The following is a 20,695-nucleotide window of genomic DNA, read 5'->3' as shown; positions in this document are numbered from 1 at the left end:
TTGAAGCTGTAGAAAACTTAACCACAGCTACTGTCTGTAAGAACCTGTTATTCTATAGGGTGAGAAGATCTTAGTTAAAACCTGTTCATTTTTCCTCTGAGGAATTCTTGATTTTTTCTTTTTTTATTATTTCAATAAGACAAACAAGAAGCTTTGAAATACTTTGCCTGGAGTTCTAGCCCCATTCAATAGATTAACTAGATTAACCCCAAATAACCCTCTGAGATAAGAATTATGTAGTTGTCTCTTTTCCTGGGCAGAAGGCCTGCTTGCCAGGTAGCGTAATAGCCATTCCTCTGTGGATCTGGTTTCCAGGGACCTCATGTCTTGGATCAATGGAATCCGAGGGTTGGTGTCCTCAGACGAGCTAGCCAAGGATGTCACCGGAGCCGAGGCCCTGCTGGAACGGCACCAGGTAGGTGGGCCTGCTGAGCAGCAGAGACGTGGTGGCCCTGCCAGGCCGGGAGGACCTTTGCAGCTGACGTGAGAGTGCGCAGCTCCTGCCAGTTACCTAATCCCTTTCCTCCTCTTGGCAGGAACACCGGACGGAAATTGACGCCAGGGCTGGCACTTTCCAGGCCTTCGAGCAGTTTGGGCAGCAGCTGTTGGCTCATGGGCACTATGCCAGCCCCGAGATCAAGGAGAAACTACAGATTCTAGATCAGGAGCGTGCAGACCTGGAGAAGGCCTGGGTGCAGCGCAGGATGATGTTGGATCAGTGCCTTGAGCTGCAGGTGCCCGTGCTGGCCAGTAACTCCCCTGTTTGCCGCGGGGTTTCTGGCCGGGTGTCCGGTCGCCGCAGGCTCTGTCTCCTCACCAGCCTCTCCCCTCCTGCAGCTCTTCCATCGGGACTGTGAGCAGGCCGAGAGCTGGATGGCCGCCCGGGAGGCCTTCCTGAGCACCGAGGACAGGGGCGACTCGCTGGACGGCGTGGAGGCGCTGATCAAGAAGCACGAGGACTTCGACAAAGCCATCAACGTCCAGGTGAGGCCTTGTGCCTTTCCAGATGGACAGCTTCTGTCTCTCTGTTGGCGTATTCTCCTTTCCCTTCCCAGTGACTAGAGAAGAAAAATAGTTACTGTGTGCTTAACTCTGCTGCAGAGCTCTGGTAGTGTGCTCAAATGAAAATACTTGGTGTTGACTATGGAGGAGGCAGCGTGGTCCCCACTGGGTCCAGTGCAGAGCTCTGCAGTCTAGGAAAAGTGACATACGTTAATCGTTTTTTAAACTTTATATATAAATTCTGGTATTTCTGAGGTTTTGTTTGTTTGTTTGAGGCATGCTTTTAAAAATGTTCATATTATCCAATTTGTGTCTTTTTCTATGTTATTTATTTAATTTTGGCTGCGTTGGGTCTTCGTGGCTGCGTGCAGGCTTTCTCTAGTTGCGGAGAGTGGGGGGCTGCTCTTCGTTGCAGTGCGCGGGCTTCTCACTGCGGTGGCTTCTCTTGTTGTGGCACACGGGCTTAGTTGCTCCGCAGCATGTGGGATCTTCCCGGACCAGAGTTCAAACCTGTGTCCCCTGCATTGGTAGGCGGATTCTTAACCACTGCGCCACCAAGGAAGTCCCATTTCTGAGGTTTTAATAACAGAGATGCCACAGGGAAAAAATTTTATACCGAAAGGGAAGAAAAACAAACTTATGGGTAGGTAAGTGAATCCATGAACGTAAACCAGAAAGATGCAAAACTCTTAGGCTTATAAACCATTTTGTTGAAAATCGGACAATGTTTTCGTATGAAACCTAATTTTGTACGTGACGTCTGCTGGTGCTCAAGCCCCGGCCCCACCCCAGCGTGACCTGGAATCTTCTTGAGTTAAACTCTACTCTAATAATGATTGAAATCAAGCTTTCCTCTGGCTTTTTACACTCCTGCTTCTAGAGTGTCAGTGTATTCTGATCCCGTCACCAGCTAGTCACCCAAAATAACCATTCTCTTCTCGAGACCTGCAGTCCAGGCGAGGCAGAGTCGTCTTGCCCGCCTTGACCTCACGCCTCTGTTTGCTGACAGGAGGAGAAGATCGCCGCCCTGCAGTCCTTTGCCGACCAGCTCATCGCCGGCGGCCACTACGCCAAAGGCGACATCTCCAGCCGGCGCAATGAGGTTCTGGACAGGTGGGTGGCCTGTGCAGCCGACGGGTCTTGCCGGCCTTGTGTGAGCGGCCCGGCCTGTCTAGTTCTGTGGGGTGTTCACCTTTGCTCTCGGTTTCACCTGCTCAGGTGGCGACGTCTTAAAGCCCAGATGATTGAGAAAAGGTCAAAGCTGGGAGAATCGCAGACTCTCCAGCAGTTCAGCCGGGATGTGGATGAGATTGAAGCTTGGATCAGCGAAAAATTACAGACTGCAAGTGATGAGTCATATAAGGATCCTACCAACATCCAGGTGAGCTGCACAGGTAGCTGTTCATCGGCGAAGTAGCCTGTGTTATTGAGTTGGTCTTGTTAAAATAAGGTATCTTAAAAGAGGGAGATACCTCTAAGACAGCTTCCTCGTACCCCCAGTGATGCCAAGAAAAAGTATTTTAATAAGATGAACCGGTGGGAAAGCCTCACTTAAATGATGAGAGCCATTTCAGAAGCCGCTTTCCTCATTTGCCTCTGTTGAAACCATGTCTGCTATTAAAGAGTCTGCAGAAAAGGCCCCCTTGTATTTGCTGTTCCTGAATGCTCACCTTCCCAGGGGAAGTATGACAGCAAAATGAGTTTCTGTTGAATAGCTGATATGCATATTCACATAAGTGTACTGAACTCTTGTTATTTTAATCTATTTTTGTAGCTTTCCAAGCTGCTGGTAAGTTTTATGTTTTTTTTTTAAGAGTTGTAGTTAAACGAGCTCCAGTGTTTGTGCTCTTGTGTGTAGATTCTCGTAATTGTAGATTCTGCCGGTGTCTCCTCATCCACGCTTTTCATTTCTAATCATCCATCAGCCTCCATTCAAGTGTCCCCGTGGGATGTGGCTTTCTCTGTTGTAATTAGCCTGCAACCTTTTACTCCCCCTCTCCCCTCCCAATTTATCACTTAGGCAAGTTCTGTACAGTGTTTGATTTGGGGGGCAGTAGTTGACTGCTTTCTTTTAAGAGGTGTGCTTCTTTTAAAAAATGAAATAGCTTTTTCTGTGTAAACTTGGGTTCCTCTTGCTCTGGGCTCGTGGCTCTCGGTGGACTAGGGCAGGGCCAGGTGTGAGAGTTTCGTTGCCCACGCAGTCTGGCATCCAGAAGTGCTGGTCACTGGAGAGGGACAGCTAGAGATCCACAGAGAGGCAGGTGATCTGCTTCGTAAGTCTAAGAGGAACTGGGGGTGAGAAGTTAAGATAAAAGTGAACATTACCCAAGGGGCAGTGAAAGAGACTTTCCAGTCAAAATGTAGCTTAGAAGTTGCCTAAATGGATGGAGAAATGAAGAAATAGAATGGATGGGAATTGAGCCAAAGAACGATCAGAACAAGAAACAGAAGAAGAGGGGCTTTTGTCAGGATGCGTGGGCATTTGAGACTCTTTTTGTTTCTGTAGCTGGGCTTGGGCACAGAGTCGGTGCAAGGACGCTTCATGTTGGTGCTGCATTTCGCCAGCCACATGGCTCCATCTTTTGACAGTTGCTGCCCCTGAAATGAAACATTTGATGCAGAATCCTTCCCCAGTTGTACTGCTTTTTTCCTTTTAGTTCTTTTTTCCCCAGATCACATTCTTGCCTGCAACCCTGCATTTTTCACCCAGAACTGCCCCACAGCTGCATCCTCCCACTTGTGTCCCGTGGTGCCCCCCAGCCTCAGATGCCCATCATCCTCCCAGCCCTCTCTTCTAGCAAAAAGAAATTCTTACCTACAGTCAAGCCTGGATTTTGACAAATCCAGCAGTTTTGATTGATTGCAGCTGCCAGATGAGAAGCCGGCAAAGCCAGGGTTTGCGGCAGCTGTAGCCTTCTCTGTCGACGGAGGGGAGGCTGGCCCTCGGATACCTTATTTCATAGTGCCTGCCACCTTAGGTGATGAGAGGGCCATATGTGTGTTATTAGTTAGAGCTGTTTTCCACTAAGGAGAAAGCCGTGGATGGAAACTGATGCGCAAGTAGATTCAAAACTACAGTTGGCCGTTACCAGCTCCTGCAAAATGTGAGAAAGTGTATAATTCTAGGATTTCACTCACAGATAGCTAGTCCAGCTGATTTAGGAGTTGACTCAATTCACCTACTCCTGAGCTGGTGCATTTCCTGTCTCCCAGCTCGGACCTTCTGCTGAACTTCCATCAGACTGACCCCTGAAGTATTTTGCACAGATTCTGTGATCACCTTCTATAAAAATGTTGACACTTGCCCCTAGTTCCTCAAGTCTGCTACCACTCCCTCCCTTCTGAGAACCCCTTCTCCCTGAAAGGACAGAGCCTAGCAGGACCTGGTTTCGAAAGGTTTGTGGCAGGGTTTCTTTGGTGTTTTCAGAGCAAGCACCAGAAGCATCAGGCGTTCGAAGCAGAACTGCACGCCAACGCGGACCGGATTCGAGGGGTTATCGACATGGGCAACTCCCTCATTGACCGCGGGGCCTGTGCCGGCAGCGAGGACGCCGTCAAGGTACGCTGTCCCCCAGCTCCCCTCCTCCTGGCCCGGGAAGAAGAGGGGGCTAGATTTGACTTTCAGCATCACCGTCAGCTTGATGATGACCCTGGAATGCAGTCTTAGGAAAATAAACAGAAGACTTCTGGCTGTGTTGCTGAGGGGATGCTAGTGAGAGTGGCTCCTGGGAGCATCTTCCATCCTCCTCTGTGAGGGGCGTCAGGTCGGCTTCCAGAGAGGGCGCGGACCGTGGAGTTGGCCATCTCCAACGGCTCCCTTCTCTTGCCCAGGCCCGGCTGGCCGCCTTAGCTGACCAGTGGCAGTTCCTGGTGCAGAAGTCGGCTGAGAAGAGCCAGAAGCTGAAAGAAGCCAACAAGCAGCAGAACTTCAACACTGGGATCAAGGACTTTGACTTCTGGCTCTCTGAGGTGAGGCCACGGGGCTTCCCTTCCCCACTGGAGGGTTCCGTGGAAAGGCAGGGCTCTCCCGACGTCCCTTTTAACAGAAATCATCATCAAGTGTGAGCTGTGTACTCTGAGGGGTTTGTAGTCAGGGGGAGGGAATGTTTACAGAAGAGAGAGCTGATCTCTGGTCGGACGTGGGTCACTTGTTTCCACAGGAAAACGCCAACAGGAGTGGGTGGTGGGGTCCGTGTACAGGCCGCTCTCACGGTACCCAGGTAGAAACCAGAACAGCAAAGAGCCCGCAGGCCAGAGTTAGTCCTGCGGTCTCTGTAGACTGTTCAGAGAGTACAGAAAGTAAAAAGAAATAAAAAAATTTTAAAGACCACTATTCTGTATCTATCTGGTCTACACCTATTTCCGTGACTTTTTGTGTAGCTGTACTTTCATGTGTTTGAGCTCATAACGTAATTTTTCATCAGTACGTATTGGTGGTGTTATTTCAAGTCATGAAAAAGTCTTCCTGAACATTTGAATAACTGCCTTAGACCATCACAGAGTTAGGCCATAATTTAACCATTCCCATACTGTGGGCCACGCTGGTGCTCCCAGCTTTGGGGGATACGTTTTGCTGCAGTGAACATCTCTGTACATTAGTCTTTGCCCGAGCTGCCGCCTCTCTGCCCAGGGGAGGGTCCACGCCGAGCCGGCACAACAGCAGCGTGTGGTGGGGAAGTTTGCAGCTGTCCAGACAGGGGCGCCTGGGGGACGAGTGGGCATCCTGGGTTCGCCAGGACACGGAATGTGCTCCAGACAGTGGCCTTCCCGTTCATGTTTCATTGCCAGGTGGAAGCCCTGCTGGCCTCTGAGGATTACGGCAAAGACCTGGCTTCTGTGAACAACCTGCTAAAAAAACATCAACTGCTGGAGGCGGACATCTCTGCCCATGAGGTAAGCGGAGGGGGCGCCAGGCCGGGCTCTGGGACACGGCCGTGCGTGACTCTAAGGAGACCTGGCGCATTTGGGGACGGACAGTGATGTTCATCCCTTAAAGCCAAGGTGCTCAAACGTTGTGGTCTCGGGGCCATTTTGTGCTCTGAACCATTATTGAGAGCCCCTAGGAGAGTTAGTTATGTAGGTTTTATCTATTGGTATTTGCCATTATTAAAACTTAAATTTTTAGAGCTAAATTTTTTAAAAATAATTTCAAAAAAATCTAAAAATAATTTCAAAAGGTTACCTACTGTATGATTTCATTTACATGATATTCTCAAAATGACAGATTATAGAGATGGAGAACAGATTAGTGGTTGCCAGGAGTTAGGGACAGGGTAGGGGTACAACTGTAAAGACTATAAGGAAGTTCCTTTGTGCTCTCAGAACAAGGTCCATATCTTGATCTTGGCGGTAGTTACGTAAATCTACACATACGATAAAACTGCATGAAACTACATGCACATACTCACAGAGACACACAAATGCATATAAAAATTGGTGAAATCTGAATAAGGTCTATGAATTGTAGCAATGTAAGAAAACTGAGAAAAATGTATTAATTCGTTTAAAATAATAAACCCATCACAAGTTAACGTAAGTAACATTTTTTATGTATAATGTCTCTGTTTTTCCAAAAACAAAAATATAGCAAGAAGAGTCACACTGGTTACATTTTTTGCAAACCTCTTTGATGTCCAGCTTGATAGAAGACAGCTGGATTCTTATAGCTGCTTCTGAATTCAGTTTGTTGTGTGTGATGAAAATAGAGCCTCACACAGGTAGAGGAGGGAGTAGTATCTTAATTCAGATAACTGTGGGTACTTTTTGATACTACATCCAACTCAGTAAGTGGTAGTTTCTAAAGGTTAGTTGGAAAGTGGACTCTGAAACACTGTCAGCTTTTCATACTGTTTATGTTTAAATCCACTGGTCCATCTTGGACTTGGAATGGATCATTTACTCAGGCCTGAGGTTACAGAATCATTTGGGAAATATTGATTCGCAGAGTTTAGATCTTCTAAATGTTGACGCATGTCTGTATATGGTATCAAACATCACGTTCGTTAACATCACAGCCAGTCTCAATGGAAAAATCTACACGTATCGGGAAGCTGTCAGGCTCGCGGAGGTGGATGCCAATTTTCCAAAATTCTAATTTCCTCATGAAAGTTTGAATTTTATCATTAGCAGCAAACGCAGTTTTCCTTAAAGTGACAGGTTCACTTTATTCATTCTCGACAAAGTATTTGTCAGCTCTCAAAGTCAGAATGACCATAGTTTGTCTGTTGGCTGGTCTCCCAAGTGAAACTGACGGTCCATGGAAGAAGTGGCCAGTTCAGCTCGGAACACATGCTTCTCCTCAGCACAGTCATTGAACTTCGGCACTCGGCGGAAGTGCTTTGTGTGGGTTCCCTGTTTTATCAGATAGGATATTAAAATGACACGTACTCAAAGATGGAGACTTAATAAAATTAACAACTTTGCTGCTTTTTTAAGGATGTTCTTAAGTGAAACAGCGATTTCTACTGGGAGTGCGTGGCAGTGAAGAGCTGGATTTCTGCTCGTAGTTTGCCACTGCCTTGAGCAGCACCACCCCTACTGTGGATTTTGCACCATCAGTGCAAATGTTCACACAGTAAAAAAGGCAGATCATGTTTTTGTATTGTTATGAAAGTAGTTTTGATTTAGAACCCTAGGGGTCCACATACCACACTTTGAGAGAAACCTGAATAAATCTTAAACCAACCTGTCAGTGAAGAAGTCCCCAGTTCTGGTTTACAAGCAGATATTTGTGGGTGACCCAGATCTCTGACCCCTTCGTCGTGTCCCCTGCCCAGGATCGCCTGAAGGACCTGAACAGCCAGGCGGACAGCCTGATGACCAGCAGTGCCTTCGACACCTCCCAAGTGAAGGACAAGCGGGACACCATCAACGGCCGTTTCCAAAAGATCAAGACCATGGCGGCCTCCCGGCGAGCCAGGCTGAACGAGTCCCACCGCCTGCACCAGTTCTTCCGGGACATGGACGACGAGGAGTCCTGGATCAAGTACGAGCCCCGCTCCGGGTCCCCTCGGTGCCCTCGGAGCCTTTCACGGAGGACGTTAGGAACCCCGGGCTAATCCTCTCCTGGACCGTGGTGGTGAGATGGGAAGTGGGTCAGAAATGGCACGGACTCGGCAGCTGTGCCCGGCTGGTCCCAGCCTCACCGCACAGCCGCGGTGAGACGCCCCGACTTCCCCTCCTGGTGTCTGGGCATGCGGTGATAGTGGTCAGCCATGGCCTCCACGTGGCGGTGTGTGTGGTGGCATCCAGGGCTTGTCTAGTCCCTGCCCTTAGGTCACTGGCGACATTAGTGAGTTCCCATCTGGGAAAGATGGTCTGATCTCCTGGGAAAGATTGCTGCTTGCAGGAAGAAAAGTTCGTCTTGTTTGTTTTTATCTCCCCTCCCCCAGAATTTCAGTCTGCCTTTTCCAGATGATGTAGCCTATAAACAGACCATTTTTAAGGACAGGATCCTCTCAATTCACTGCCTTAAAACGCTGTTTACATTAGCATTTTCATATGTTACCGCGTGTGATACGTGTGTATTTGATCAGGTAGGATTGATAGGGTGACAGCAGTGGCACCTCCTTGTTCTCCAGTGCACCCCGACCCTTTGCAGAGTCGGACACAGGAGGTGCTCCTGGAGACGTACGTGGACCCCGTTCATTGGGGAAGTAGAGGCTTTTTTCCCCAGAAGCCTGGCTTCTGAAGGACTTTCCCGGACAGATGGGTAGATGCAGGTGAAGGACATCACGGGGTCCGTGAGCTTCACGCTCTTTGACTGCACGTCTGCAGCTGAAGACACGCACGTGCAGAGGCTGACCGCCCGCCTGTGCTGCCCAGGGAGAAGAAGCTGCTGGTGAGCTCGGAGGACTATGGCCGCGACCTGACGGGCGTTCAGAACCTGAGGAAGAAGCACAAACGTTTGGAGGCAGAACTGGCTGCCCACGAGCCGGCGATTCAGGTGAGGAGGGCCTCTCCTGGCCAAGCGGGCAGCGGGGCTTGAATGGGTCCAGGTGAGCCCGTCTCACCGAGGTCTCTACTGTGGTTATGGCCCCTCATCCCACAGCGGGGTGGAGAAGGCCTGAATTTGATGTCGAGGCCCTCTCCTGGAAGCATCTGTTGACCCAGTCGTTCTTGCCTGTCAGGGTGTCCTGGACACCGGAAAGAAGCTGTCCGATGACAACACCATCGGGAAGGAGGAGATTGAGCAGCGCCTGGCGCAGTTCGTGGAGCACTGGAAGGAGCTGAAGCAGCTGGCGGCCGCCCGGTGAGCGGGCGGGGCATGGGCAGCGGGCGGGGCGTGGGCAGCGGGCGGGCCCGCCTCTTGGCTGTGCCAGCACCATGCCTGGGTTGCTCTGACAGGCCCACGCCGAGCTGGTCCCGTTATGTGAATCCGGACCGAGCAGATGGTTCCAGAATTGCGTGTTGGACCAGCACTCTCTGCTTTGTATTAGGAAGAGGGCTCGAATGAACCGTTTACATCCCACACTCATCATTCGTGTTTTTTTTTTTTAATTTATTTATTTATTTTTGCTGTGTTGGGTCTTCGTTTCTGTGTGAGGGCTTTCTCTAGTTGCGGCAAGCGGGGGCCACTCTTCATCACAGTGCGCGGGCCTCCCACCGTCGCGGCCTTTCCCGCTGCGGAGCACAGGCTCCAGACACGCAGGCTTAGTAATTGTGGCTCACGGGCCCAGTTGCTCCACGGCATGTGGGATCTACCCAGACCAGGGCTCGAACCCATGTCCCCTGCATTGGCAGGCAGACTTCCAACCACTGCGCCACCAGGGAAGCCCATCATTCGCGTTTTTAAGCATCCAGGTTAGAGGAGATTATGGCTGATTTTATACTGTCCCCTGTGATTAGGGGCCAGCGGCTAGAAGAGTCCTTGGAATATCAGCAGTTTGTAGCCAACGTGGAGGAGGAGGAAGCCTGGATCAATGAGAAGATGACCCTGGTGGCCAGTGAAGATTATGGAGACACTCTTGCTGCCATCCAGGTCAGAGAAACCGGAGATGCTGCCTGCTTCTTCCCTCCTAGCCGCTGCCCGCTCCACCCTTTTCCTGCCAGCTTGCTCGGTGGCCGTGCTCTTACCAGGAGAGCCCTCGGAGCCGGCAGCCAGCGTCTCGTTGGCTGGTCTCAGTCCTCAAGATCCCACGCGAGAGACGCTGCCCCTCTGTAGACAAAATTGGGGTGACTTTGTCAGCCCCAGTTCATGGAGTCCTGCTGTCAGCCCGGCAGTGTGGCTGGTATCGTTAACCACAGCTTACTAGTACCCTGTTAGTTTCCTGTGGCTGCCTTAGCAAAGTACCACAAACCCAGTGGCTTTGAAACAATAGAAACTTGTTTTATCCTAGTTCGGAGAGCTAGAGGTCTGTGATCAAGGTGTCGACAGGGCCTTGCTCTCTCCGAAGCTTCTAGGAGAGGACCCTTTCTTGCCTCTTCCAGCTTCTGGTAGCTGGGCTTGTGGCAGCGTAACTCGAACCTCTGCCTGTGCTTTCACATGGCTGTCTTCCCTCTGTGTCTTTGTGTTCCCGTGGCATTCTGTCTGGGTGTGTCTGTGTCCAGATTTCCCTCTTGTTATATATGTAGGACACCAGGCATATTGGATTAGGACCACCCTGATGACCTGTCTTAACTTGATTGCATCTGCAGAGAACTCATTTCCACATTCCTAGGTGCTGATGTTTGAACCCGTATCTTTGGGGGGGAAACAGTTCAACCCGTAACATATTTCTTAAATACATAGGTTACCTATTGCTGTGTCACAACCCTAAAAACAACAGTCTATTTCCCACGATTCTGTGCATTGATGGGCATTGCCTCTGCTGCTTCCACTGGGACCCTCTCACACAGCTGCACTGAGGCAGAAGGCAGCTGGGCTGAGAGGTGCACGGTGATGTCACTCAGGTGGCTCCAGCTGGGACGTCTCAGTCCCCTCCACGTGGCCTCTCACCATCCGGCAGCTTAGATCAGCTTCTTCAGGCAGCGTTCAAAGAGGCAAAGGCAAGGCTGCAGGGATCCTAAGGCGTAGCCTGTGGGACAGAGCAGCCCCAGGTCTCGGGGGTGAGGCGACTCCCCTCTTCATAGGAGGAACTGCACGTTGTGGTCGGGTGTTCCTCTGTCCGTGCCGCCAGCTGTGGAGGCAGAGTTAGCATTCCTGAGAGTCAGGGTAGCCCCAGAGCTGGGCTCCTCCCGCTGGGAATCCTGTTCAGCTCGTTGGGGGACGCAGGTAGGAGGCAGATGCAGTCAGTGGTTTCCTGTTATCTGCATCGCTGTGTTCCCTGGAAGCCGACACAAGGGGTGTTGTCTCCAGCACTTCAACTGTATGGAGGAAAGGACAAGATTTGGGAGGTCCCTCAGGAGATGTGCTCGGGTTAAACCTTCGGGTGGGTGTCGCTGTTCGGTTGGTGCTTATTTTAAGGTTGCTCGGTATCCATTCTGGGGCCTCCGACAGGGCAAGAGGGGCCTGTGCTGGTTGACGGGCAGGAGCCTCACCGCTTCAGAAAGGCCTTCCCGAGCCCCCCCACCCCTGGTTATGCGCGCGGTGTCCTCATTTTACTGTTTTAGGATTTCCTATTTATTCTGTGTCTGTCTGTTGTCTGAGCCCCAGCTGGACTGGGGTGCATGTGCGGGCACCTTCCAGCCCTGCTCCTCTGTGCCCGGGACCTGGCCCACCGCACATACCAGGCTCTCAGTAGCGAGCCTTGCTGTTTCCCCTCCAGGGCTTACTGAAGAAACATGAAGCCTTCGAGACGGACTTCACTGTCCACAAGGACCGGGTGAATGACGTCTGCACTAACGGACAAGACCTCATTAAGAAGGTGAGCCCGGCCCGCTGGTAAGACCCTCATTTCCCGCTCCGGGACACCGCGTGCTGGTACCACAACTGCCCACAAAGCTCCTCCCCTGGGACACTCACTAAACAGAGGTCTGCGTGGAGACCAGTGGCGGCTCCATTCCTGCATTCCGTGTTTAACTGGATATTTACCCCCTTCTTGAAGCCAGTTAGTAAAGCCATTCTGCAGCAGTTGTTTTTCTCTGCTTTAATTAAGCAAAGAAGCATCCCTGCTGTGACATTGGCACTCCCACGTGGTTGCTCTTCCAGTTTACTTCTCCGGGAATACAAGCTCTTTATAGAGGTGGTAGAAAACACAAGTGGGCAGATCAAAACAGTCACCCATAGAACCACCACCAGAGATGACCCCAGTGAGACCTCCGTGCCTGAGCCTCCAGACTCTCCTCATGCTGAGCCGTCCACCAGGTTAAACGGCAGCTGTTCAGCGGGTGCACATCGCTGTGTAAAAGCTGGCTGCTATCCAGGATGTTTTATAAATCTGTCTGTCAGAATCACAAGGTTCATTTCATTCAAATAGCTTTCTAGGGAGAAAGCAAAAAATAAGGGGTCTTGGTGCTTTCTCAGCAGCAGTGAAGTCGAGTCACTCCCCAGTTGAAATCCAGACTAGACGGGTTGCCGCCATCTGTCACAAGTTCCACAAGACATGTAGTTGCACAAGACAAATGACTTCTGTCGACTCTGATTTCCTGTCACAAACACATAATGAGTAAAATTCCTCATCACAGAATTTGCACTGTTGATCAGGCCTTACTTAAGACTAGGGATTTGGTCCACAGGAGGTAACTAGTTAAAATCCATGTTCACTGGGGAGCTTTTCTCCTCACTCTTGTGGGCAAATAACCTTACGGAGACTAATTTCAGATACAGACCATGTCCACGTAGATGAGGCCTGTGTACGACTCATCACACACAAGTGCGCCCCACCTGTGAGATGACGGCGTGTGACTGTCCTTCGGCCTTGTGGCAGAGAGCCTGGTGCTCTGTTTCCAGCAGCAGTCTTTGTTTCCTCCCTGAGTTTCTTTCTAAATTTTATGCGGACTTATGGTTTGTGTTTTCACATACAGTTTTAACCAAGACTGCATCGGAGTGTTTGGGGCTTAATAATTTTTAATATCCACAGTGTGAAAATATTGTTCCAAGCCATTGATTTTATTGCATACGTATAGTAGCCATTGAGTCATAATTATTTAGGCTTTTTCTAATTTTTTGCTGTCAAAAATGACACTAATGAATACATCATTGTGACTTAACATTTTATCACATTCCTCATTATTACTTGTAGGAGTAGAATTGCCAGTGTTCATCTCTTTAAGGCTCTTAGAAAAGCCTTCCCCCATTCTCCTGGCGGTGGGCAGGGGAGCACGGCCTGTCACAGAGGTTGCAAGCCTGCCTGCGCCCTGCAGGGAGGGTGCAGATGAGGTAACCGCAGCAGGGGCGAGGCTGACAGTGTGCCTTTTCCACGGCCTAGAACAATCACCATGAGGAGAACATCTCTTCAAAGATGAAGGGCCTGAACGGGAAAGTATCAGACTTGGAGAAAGCTGCTGCCCAGAGGAAGGCAAAGCTCGATGAGAACTCGGCCTTCCTTCAGTTCAACTGGAAGGCTGACGTGGTGGAGTCCTGGATTGGTAAGCACGGCCTCGGCGCTGCCCAAGCCTCTTACCCTCCCGGGCCGGGAAGATTGTTCAGAACCACAGCCGGTCTGCTTCCTACGCAGCTGGTTTTCTTCTGCGGAGAAGAAACTGCTGGAACGTGAGCATATCAGAGACCCCTGCCGCCGGGCAGACCACTGGTGGCAGCGGGAGATAGGGTCCTGAGGCAGAGAGCCAAGCCTCAGCGGTGCCCCTGGGCCGGCACGAGGGTTAACAAAACAAAGGTCCTGTAACGCTGAAAGAAGCAGTGGGCACCACAACACAAACAAGGGCCACACGAGCCGGACCAGCCTGCACCGGCACTGTCCCCCGAGCTACACGGGTCCAGGGTGTGATCCAGCCCCCAGGCGAGGAGGAACTGCACTGATTTCAGGACCCACATGACCTTGGTAGTTGCTGTTGCATAAGTAGCGACTGAACAGCATCTAGGACAGGCTGGAGGGCCCTCTTCAGGACACAGACGTAGAAGGGGGCCCGGGTGCAGGGAGGAGCCAGCTCATTGGGGTTCAGAGACTGCTGTCAGTAGTATTGGAATTCAAATGTAAGCAAAATAATAGGTGCCTCGCTCTTCTTTTTTCTTCTTTTCTTTTTTTTTAAAATTTGTTACGTTGAGAAGGGATGGTTGATTTCCCATGCTTGGTTTTCTAGGTGAAAAGGAGAACAGCTTGAAGACAGATGATTATGGTCGAGATCTATCTTCTGTCCAAACTCTCCTTACCAAACAGGTCAGTCGTGGCTACTTTGTTGATTGATTGAAATATACTCACATAGTATTTCCTGGTGGATGAATGACAGTCAGCATCTTTCATTGAGACATTTGACTATCTATATTAGGCCCTAGGGGCCAGCAGTAAACAAGATACAGTCCTGGTCCTCAGGAAGCTCTCAGACTAGGCCTCTGAGCTGTAGCCTGATGGGTGCTAACAGGCTGAGCACAGCAGGATGTGGACTTCACTCAAGAGGTGTCTGACTCAGTTTCCAGCAGGCAGGCGTTGACGGGAAAGTCTTCCCAGAGGAGGTGACATCCAAGCTAGATCACGGAGGGTAAACTGAAAGTGGTTGGGGAAGAGCTGGGCGGGTATTCTTGGCAGAGGTGGTGGGGAGAGCCCGGGTGCCTCAGCCCGAGGCTGAAAGCAGGGTCTGGGAGGAGCTGCCTCAGTGACCTGAGGCCTGGAGGAGATGCAGAAAAGTGGTGACCAAGGTGTGACCAAGCGTCAGGAGGAGGTGGGGACTCGAGGCTGACAGTCTGGCCTGGGCAGCTGGCTGGACAGATGCGGGTGCCGTCCGAGCTGAGGCACCGGAAGGCGTACGATCTCATCTCAGTGCGGTCCCTGCATGTTGCCTTCTCACTCCTTGTTCCAGGAAACCTTCGATGCTGGCCTGCAGGCCTTCCAGCAGGAGGGCATCGCCAACATCACTACCCTCAAAGATCAGCTGCTGGCCGCCAAGCACATCCAGTCAAAGGCCATCGAGGCCCGGCACGCCGCCCTCATGAAAAGGTGGAGCCAGCTTCTGGCCAATTCAGCCACCCGAAAGAAGAAGCTGCTGGAGGCTCAGAGTCATTTCCGCAAGGTAAGCTTGGCCCCAGCCGAGCTCAACCAGCTCAACGCATAGGGAAAGCAAACCCCTCTCCCGGGACAGAGGTTCTGCACGGGGGTGTGGAGTCAACGTAAACCAAGGGAAATGGGACCCTTGCCTTCATGAGGCTGCTGCTCGGAGGCTTCCGGGAAGACTGAGCTTGCATGTGCCAGGGAAGGGGGAGCAAGGGGAGAAAGAGGGAGGACTTTCGAGCAGTGGGAGAAGGGCAGCAGAGAGCCGAGCCGAGCCAAGCCGAGCAAGCCCGACGCCCTGGGAACTACCCCCGCCTTTCTGGTGCCCACACCGCCGCCCACCCGCCCACCAAGGATGGTCCATACAGCCCCTGCAGCTGTGCCGACTCAGTCTCCTCTGCTTTCAGGTGGAGGACCTCTTCCTGACCTTTGCCAAAAAGGCTTCTGCCTTCAACAGCTGGTTTGAAAACGCAGAGGAGGACTTAACAGACCCGGTGCGCTGCAACTCCCTGGAAGAGATCAAGGCCTTGCGCGAGGCCCACGACGCCTTCCGCTCCTCGCTCAGCTCGGCCCAGGCCGACTTCAACCAGCTGGCCGAGCTGGACCGCCAGATCAAGAGCTTCCGCGTGGCCTCCAACCCCTACACCTGGTTCACCATGGAGGCCCTGGAGGAGACCTGGAGGAACCTGCAGAAGATCATCAAGGTGCCCTTCTCCGCTGGGCGGGGTGGGGCCCTGGGCAGGGAAGCCCTTCCTGGCTGAAGCGTGAGATCGGGGAGGAAGCACAGTTTCATTCATCACAAGTCACCCTGTGTGGGTCCCACAGGCCCGCATGGCTGTGATTGGCCCTCCCCTGCCCCGCATCTTGCAAGGTCTCTGGGGAAGCGGGCTGGCGAATGCCTCCCAGACGCCTTCCGTGCTGTCTGTGGGTTGAGATGAACAGCTCGTCCTCCCTGACCCCCGAGTAGCTTCAGAAAACTACTCCTGTTCCTCTCAAATGTTGAGACCAGCCGGTCAGTGGCTGAGCCTCGAGCCTGTCCTTGAAGGGGGGCGGGGATGACACGCCTCTTCCTCCCTCGGTCCTTAGGAAAGGGAGCTGGAGCTGCAGAAGGAGCAGCGCCGGCAGGAGGAGAACGACAAGCTGCGCCAGGAATTCGCCCAGCACGCCAACGCCTTCCACCAGTGGATCCAGGAGACCAGGTGCGGCCCCGGGAGTGCTTGGTCCTGGGGGCTGAATGCCCAGGCCTCGGGCTCCAGAGCGTGGGAAGAAGGGTTAGGAGCGCAGCCTGGTCTGGCTGGAGCCAGAGGGGTGGGCAGAGTTGGGAGGGTTCTCGAAGGAACTTCTCCAGAGATGGAGTCACCGGATGTCCTGGATTGGGTGGGACTGAGCGTGGCCCGTGGTTGCCCTGCACAGCGACGGTGACAGGGGTACAGGGTTGAGCGCAGCGTGGGTACTGATGACCTTGGTTTTGTTTTTTTTTTTCTTTCTTGTGTCTGCCTCTGTCCCCCACCTCGCGATGCTGCTGTCCGGACACCACCTTGTCTTGTGGCTGCTTGGATCCCATCTCCACAGAACGTATCTCCTCGATGGGTTAATATTGACTTCTTATTTCTCCGGGCTTTGTGGTGTGATGGTGTCTCGTGTGCTTGTCCCTCTGCCCTTTGTCCCCTCGTGGCCTGGCTTGCAGAGGATCCCAGAATGGACCTTCCTGCCTGGGGCAGGCTGCACGTCCCCCGCCCTACCCTTGCCCCCTTCCCTGGCACCCATGGCCCACTGTCCCTGACGGCCTGCAGTCTAGGGAGGGGAGCCGCTCCCACCTTCCTGTTCAGATTCCAAGGGTTCTCTTAGAGGGTAAGATGGGGCCAGAAGGCCAGAACTGGAGTCCAAAGCCTCTGAGAATCCCCATGCTTATTCAGCCATTGGGATTATACTGGACTTTTTTTCTGCCTTGTTCCGCCACGTGTCTGTTGGGATCATGTTTAGTGCCTAGGAGGTCATGGGCATGAAATAGGATGACATTGTTGAGGGGCTCCAGCTGGTGCATTAAGTCCCCGTCTGTGCACTGACCCCCTCCTCCCCCAGCGCCCCCACGGAGGGCTGAGGCTGTCTTTTGCCTCAAGAGGAAGCCCAAGTGCTCAGGGTTTCTGGGTAATGGAGAGACAAGGGACTTGGGAGGAGCCCCGAGAGGAGCAGGGCCGTCCTGCCCGGTGCCAGTGGGGCCTCCCCACGAGGCCTTGGCCTCTGCCCGGATCGGGGACCCTTGCATTCTCTCCCAGGACCATGGTGGCTTAGACGAGCGCTCCCGAGGCCCTGCAGGCAGGCACGTCAGGCATTAGAGGCGGCAGCGGGAGGAGCGTACCCACACTCAGGCGAGCACGTGCTGAAGGCAGAGCAGGGCGGGATCCAGGGATCGCAGGTTCAGCTCGAGCTCATAAGCTGCCCTGGGGTCTGTTCTCCTCCCTGGTGCCCATGGCCATGTCTGCTGGCATTGGACTTGTCTCCATGAGGTGCCATGCTCCCTTTACCACGTGGCTCCTCCCAGCCCTGTCCCGTCTTGCCCGGTCCCCGTGCGAGCCGCCCAAGGCTGCCTGCCCACCCAGGCTGGCTGTCGGCTCGGCCTCCACCACGTCCCTGCCTGGGCGCCAGGAGGCCCTGTCTGTGCACTGTCCAGCTTGGGCCTTGTGGTGTGTGTCTGTCTCGGTATGCTCTTGCCTCCCCCTCCTCTGGTGTATTCATTTGGTTTCTTTTCTTTGAATAGCATAGCGTATCGTCGGGTCATTCGTGTCTATCAGTATGAAGTTGGGGATGATCTGTCTGGAAGGTTTTTCTCCTGTTTCTTTTCTTACCTCGCTGTGGTTTTACCCGTGCACTCTTGACTTCCCCAGGCGGCTCTGCTTTCTGACTAACCCACCGCCCGTGGCCGCGTGGGAAGGAGGGGTCTGTCCTCCTCCCACTGCACCAGCACCCGGCCTCCTGCCCCCAGGTCCTGGGGGTGTGCTTTTCCTGGGGGGACATGGCGTGACTGTGAGTCTGACCTGCTGGGGTAGGAGGAAGCCTGGTGCCTTGCCTTGCTAGAGCACTTTGAACCTGGGGAGATTTCACAGCTAATGCTGGCTCGCTGGGTGTTGAAAGGGTAGGTTGGGGCAAAGGTGGGTACAGGGGAGGCCGGGCTAAAACCCCACCCAGGACACGCACACAGTGTGACTCATCCCTGCACGTAACCTCATTTGTCTTCATTCACTGGTAGCCTCTGTGACCTCACACTGTTCTGTCGGGAAGCCTCTGTCGGCTCCCCAGAGGCCCCCTGCTCCTCAGAACTTAGCCCTGGAAGGAGCCTCTGGCGCTGTGTCTGTAGATGATAGAACCTGAATCTGGGGCTTAGTCACAGCCACCTCTCCTTTGGGCAGGACCAAACCCAAATCTGGTCGTGATCTTCACACCCCAGTTCCCATGTCAAGGGGTCATCTGACTGCATCTCCTCCCATTGCTGTCACTTGCCCTAGAGTGTGGCTCCCCTCCTCAGGAGCCTGCAGGAGACCCCAGGACTTCTGGGGGTGGCTGCCAGCCTCCCCTCACCTTCGGGTCTCCTGCCTGAAGGGTTGCACAGGCGTCCTTCTCCCCCTGGTTGCGGAGGAAGCATGCTGCCAGGCCTGCAGCCCCTCTCTGTTCCCATGGAGGAACGTAAAATCAGTTCCTGAGGTACCCTTCAAGGGCCTAGCTTGGATCAGGTACCATGCCACAGCCTGGGTGGGCCTAAGGAGCCAGCCACATGACAAGGGGTCCCAGCTGGGGAGCAGGGAGCAGGCTGGATGGGGGCTCAGCCCTGGCTTATCTGTTGGCCTTACCAGGTGGCAACCACATCAGGCAGCAGCTTCCCAGAAGTATACTGGAGAAGTATTACCTGCCCTCCCTGGCTCCCAGAGCTGCTTAAGAAAAGATAGCCAATAGCAGATAGGTTTCATACCCTAATAAGAGGAATTTGAGACTGCAGGCACTTTTATCTAAGGGAAGTTAATTTCGAGCTGGCGATCGGGCCTCTTGCCTCACTGTGCTTCTGTGTTTAGGTCCTGCATGGTGGAAGAATCCGGGACCCTCGAATCCCAGCTTGAAGCTACCAAAGTAAGTGCCCTTAGTGTTTCTGGCCCGGCTAAAACCCTTCACCCCACCACTGCCAGCAGGCGTACTTGGCTTCAGGTCGGGTACAAGGTGGGCTGGCCAGGTACCCCTCCTTTCCCTTGGCTTAAAGCAGCCCAGGACCTCCGTCATTTTAAAGAGTTTTTTGTCTTTGACAATTGCTACCAGGAGCTCTACTGGGAAAGGAGGAGGCTCCTTTGGTCCTCAGTATATACTGTTTCCCTGGCAGGTCAACCCACTGATTTGTGACTGTCACACTGACGCCTCTTCCTCTGTTGAGGCTGCTGGATTTCTTCAACTTCACCCCATCCCCACTTTGCCCTTGCAGGCAGCCCTGCAGGTCTCAGGCTGGGGGTGCGGAGACCGAGGAGGGCTGTTAAAGCAGGCTCTCGGGCCCGGTAACCGAGGCAAGAGCCCCTGTCCCACGCATCTTTGCTCCCTCACCCCCGCAGCGCAAGCACCAGGAGATTCGAGCCATGAGAAGTCAGCTCAAGAAGATTGAGGACCTGGGGGCGGCCATGGAGGAAGCCCTGATCCTGGACAACAAGTACACAGAGCACAGCACCGTGGGCCTGGCCCAGCAGTGGGACCAGCTCGACCAGCTGGGCATGCGCATGCAGCACAACCTGGAGCAGCAGATCCAGGCCAGGTAGCGGCAGCTTCCCCGGGTGGGCACAGCAGCAGCAGGCCCGCCCCCACGTCCAGCAGTCAGTTTACTGGGAGGACAGAACGTGTCACCAGCTGCATGGGGTGGAGGATCCGGTCCCTAATTCTGTTCTTTCTTCCAGGAACACGACCGGGGTGACCGAGGAGGCCCTCAAAGAATTCAGCATGATGTTTAAGTGAGTATGCGTTGCGCCCTTCCTGGCGGGGGAGGCGGGCTCAGCAGCAGGGCCTCTGTGCTGAGCCCTCAGCCTTGTGCCACAGACACTTTGACAAGGACAAGTCTGGCCGGCTGAACCACCAGGAGTTCAAGTCCTGCCTGCGCTCCCTGGGCTACGACCTGCCCATGGTGGAGGAAGGGGAGCCCGACCCCGAGTTCGAGGCCATCCTGGACACTGTGGATCCAAACAGGTGAGCATCAGGGAACGTGGTAGAAGCAGCTCTGCACGCGGCTCCTACTGCACCCTCCCTGCTCACTGCACCTTGGCCCCCCAGGGACGGCCACGTCTCCCTGCAAGAGTACATGGCCTTCATGATCAGCCGTGAGACCGAGAACGTCAAGTCCAGTGAGGAGATCGAGAGCGCCTTCCGGGCCCTGAGCTCCGAAGGGAAGCCTTACGTGACCAAGGAGGAGCTGTACCAGGTCTGGGGCTCTGCTTCCCTAGCGTGGGGTGGGGGTGAGGGGCTCCTTTGAAGAGTGAAGCCCAGGCAAGGTTGCCCCCTGGGTTAGGGGCAGAGCTGAGTCTAGAGTAACACACCCGAGTTTTGAGCGTTAGCTGCTGGGTGCAGGCATTTTATCCCCATTTTCAAATGAAACTCAGTCCAGGCTAAAGGCCGTAGCAGCAAAGGTCCTG

General features: G+C 53.3%; 1 protein-coding gene across 12 annotated transcripts in view; it reads left to right on the top strand.

Annotated features, from left to right (window-relative positions):
* The window catches only part of SPTAN1 (spectrin alpha, non-erythrocytic 1), a 60,696-nt gene that overhangs the window by 39,426 nt on the left and 575 nt on the right, over positions 1–20,695 (top strand). For 6 of the 12 annotated variants that reach the window (XM_082468299.1, XM_082468303.1, XM_082468306.1 and 3 more), the window contains 26 exons: positions 316–415; positions 537–734; positions 838–984; positions 2,012–2,115; positions 2,221–2,383; positions 2,777–2,791; positions 4,430–4,561; positions 4,834–4,971; positions 5,791–5,895; positions 7,779–7,987; positions 8,827–8,947; positions 9,132–9,253; positions 9,850–9,982; positions 11,709–11,807; positions 13,311–13,470; positions 14,143–14,219; positions 14,857–15,066; positions 15,452–15,748; positions 16,131–16,243; positions 16,617–16,634; positions 17,803–17,865; positions 19,109–19,163; positions 19,631–19,827; positions 19,967–20,020; positions 20,106–20,252; positions 20,337–20,484. In XM_082468299.1, the coding sequence (XP_082324425.1) occupies positions 316–415; positions 537–734; positions 838–984; positions 2,012–2,115; positions 2,221–2,383; positions 2,777–2,791; positions 4,430–4,561; positions 4,834–4,971; positions 5,791–5,895; positions 7,779–7,987; positions 8,827–8,947; positions 9,132–9,253; positions 9,850–9,982; positions 11,709–11,807; positions 13,311–13,470; positions 14,143–14,219; positions 14,857–15,066; positions 15,452–15,748; positions 16,131–16,243; positions 16,617–16,634; positions 17,803–17,865; positions 19,109–19,163; positions 19,631–19,827; positions 19,967–20,020; positions 20,106–20,252; positions 20,337–20,484 (3,325 nt within the window). The remainder of the gene's footprint in view (positions 1–315; positions 416–536; positions 735–837; positions 985–2,011; positions 2,116–2,220; positions 2,384–2,776; positions 2,792–4,429; positions 4,562–4,833; positions 4,972–5,790; positions 5,896–7,778; positions 7,988–8,826; positions 8,948–9,131; positions 9,254–9,849; positions 9,983–11,708; positions 11,808–13,310; positions 13,471–14,142; positions 14,220–14,856; positions 15,067–15,451; positions 15,749–16,130; positions 16,244–16,616; positions 16,635–17,802; positions 17,866–19,108; positions 19,164–19,630; positions 19,828–19,966; positions 20,021–20,105; positions 20,253–20,336; positions 20,485–20,695) is intronic. The other 6 variants (XM_082468300.1, XM_082468307.1, XM_082468301.1 and 3 more) reach the window with 4 other exon arrangements.

Source organism: Balaenoptera physalus (assembly GCF_965194825.1).
Source record: "Balaenoptera physalus genome assembly, chromosome: 7".
Classification (NCBI taxonomy): domain Eukaryota; kingdom Metazoa; phylum Chordata; class Mammalia; order Artiodactyla; family Balaenopteridae; genus Balaenoptera; species Balaenoptera physalus.
This window is presented reverse-complemented; position numbering and strand designations above follow the sequence as displayed.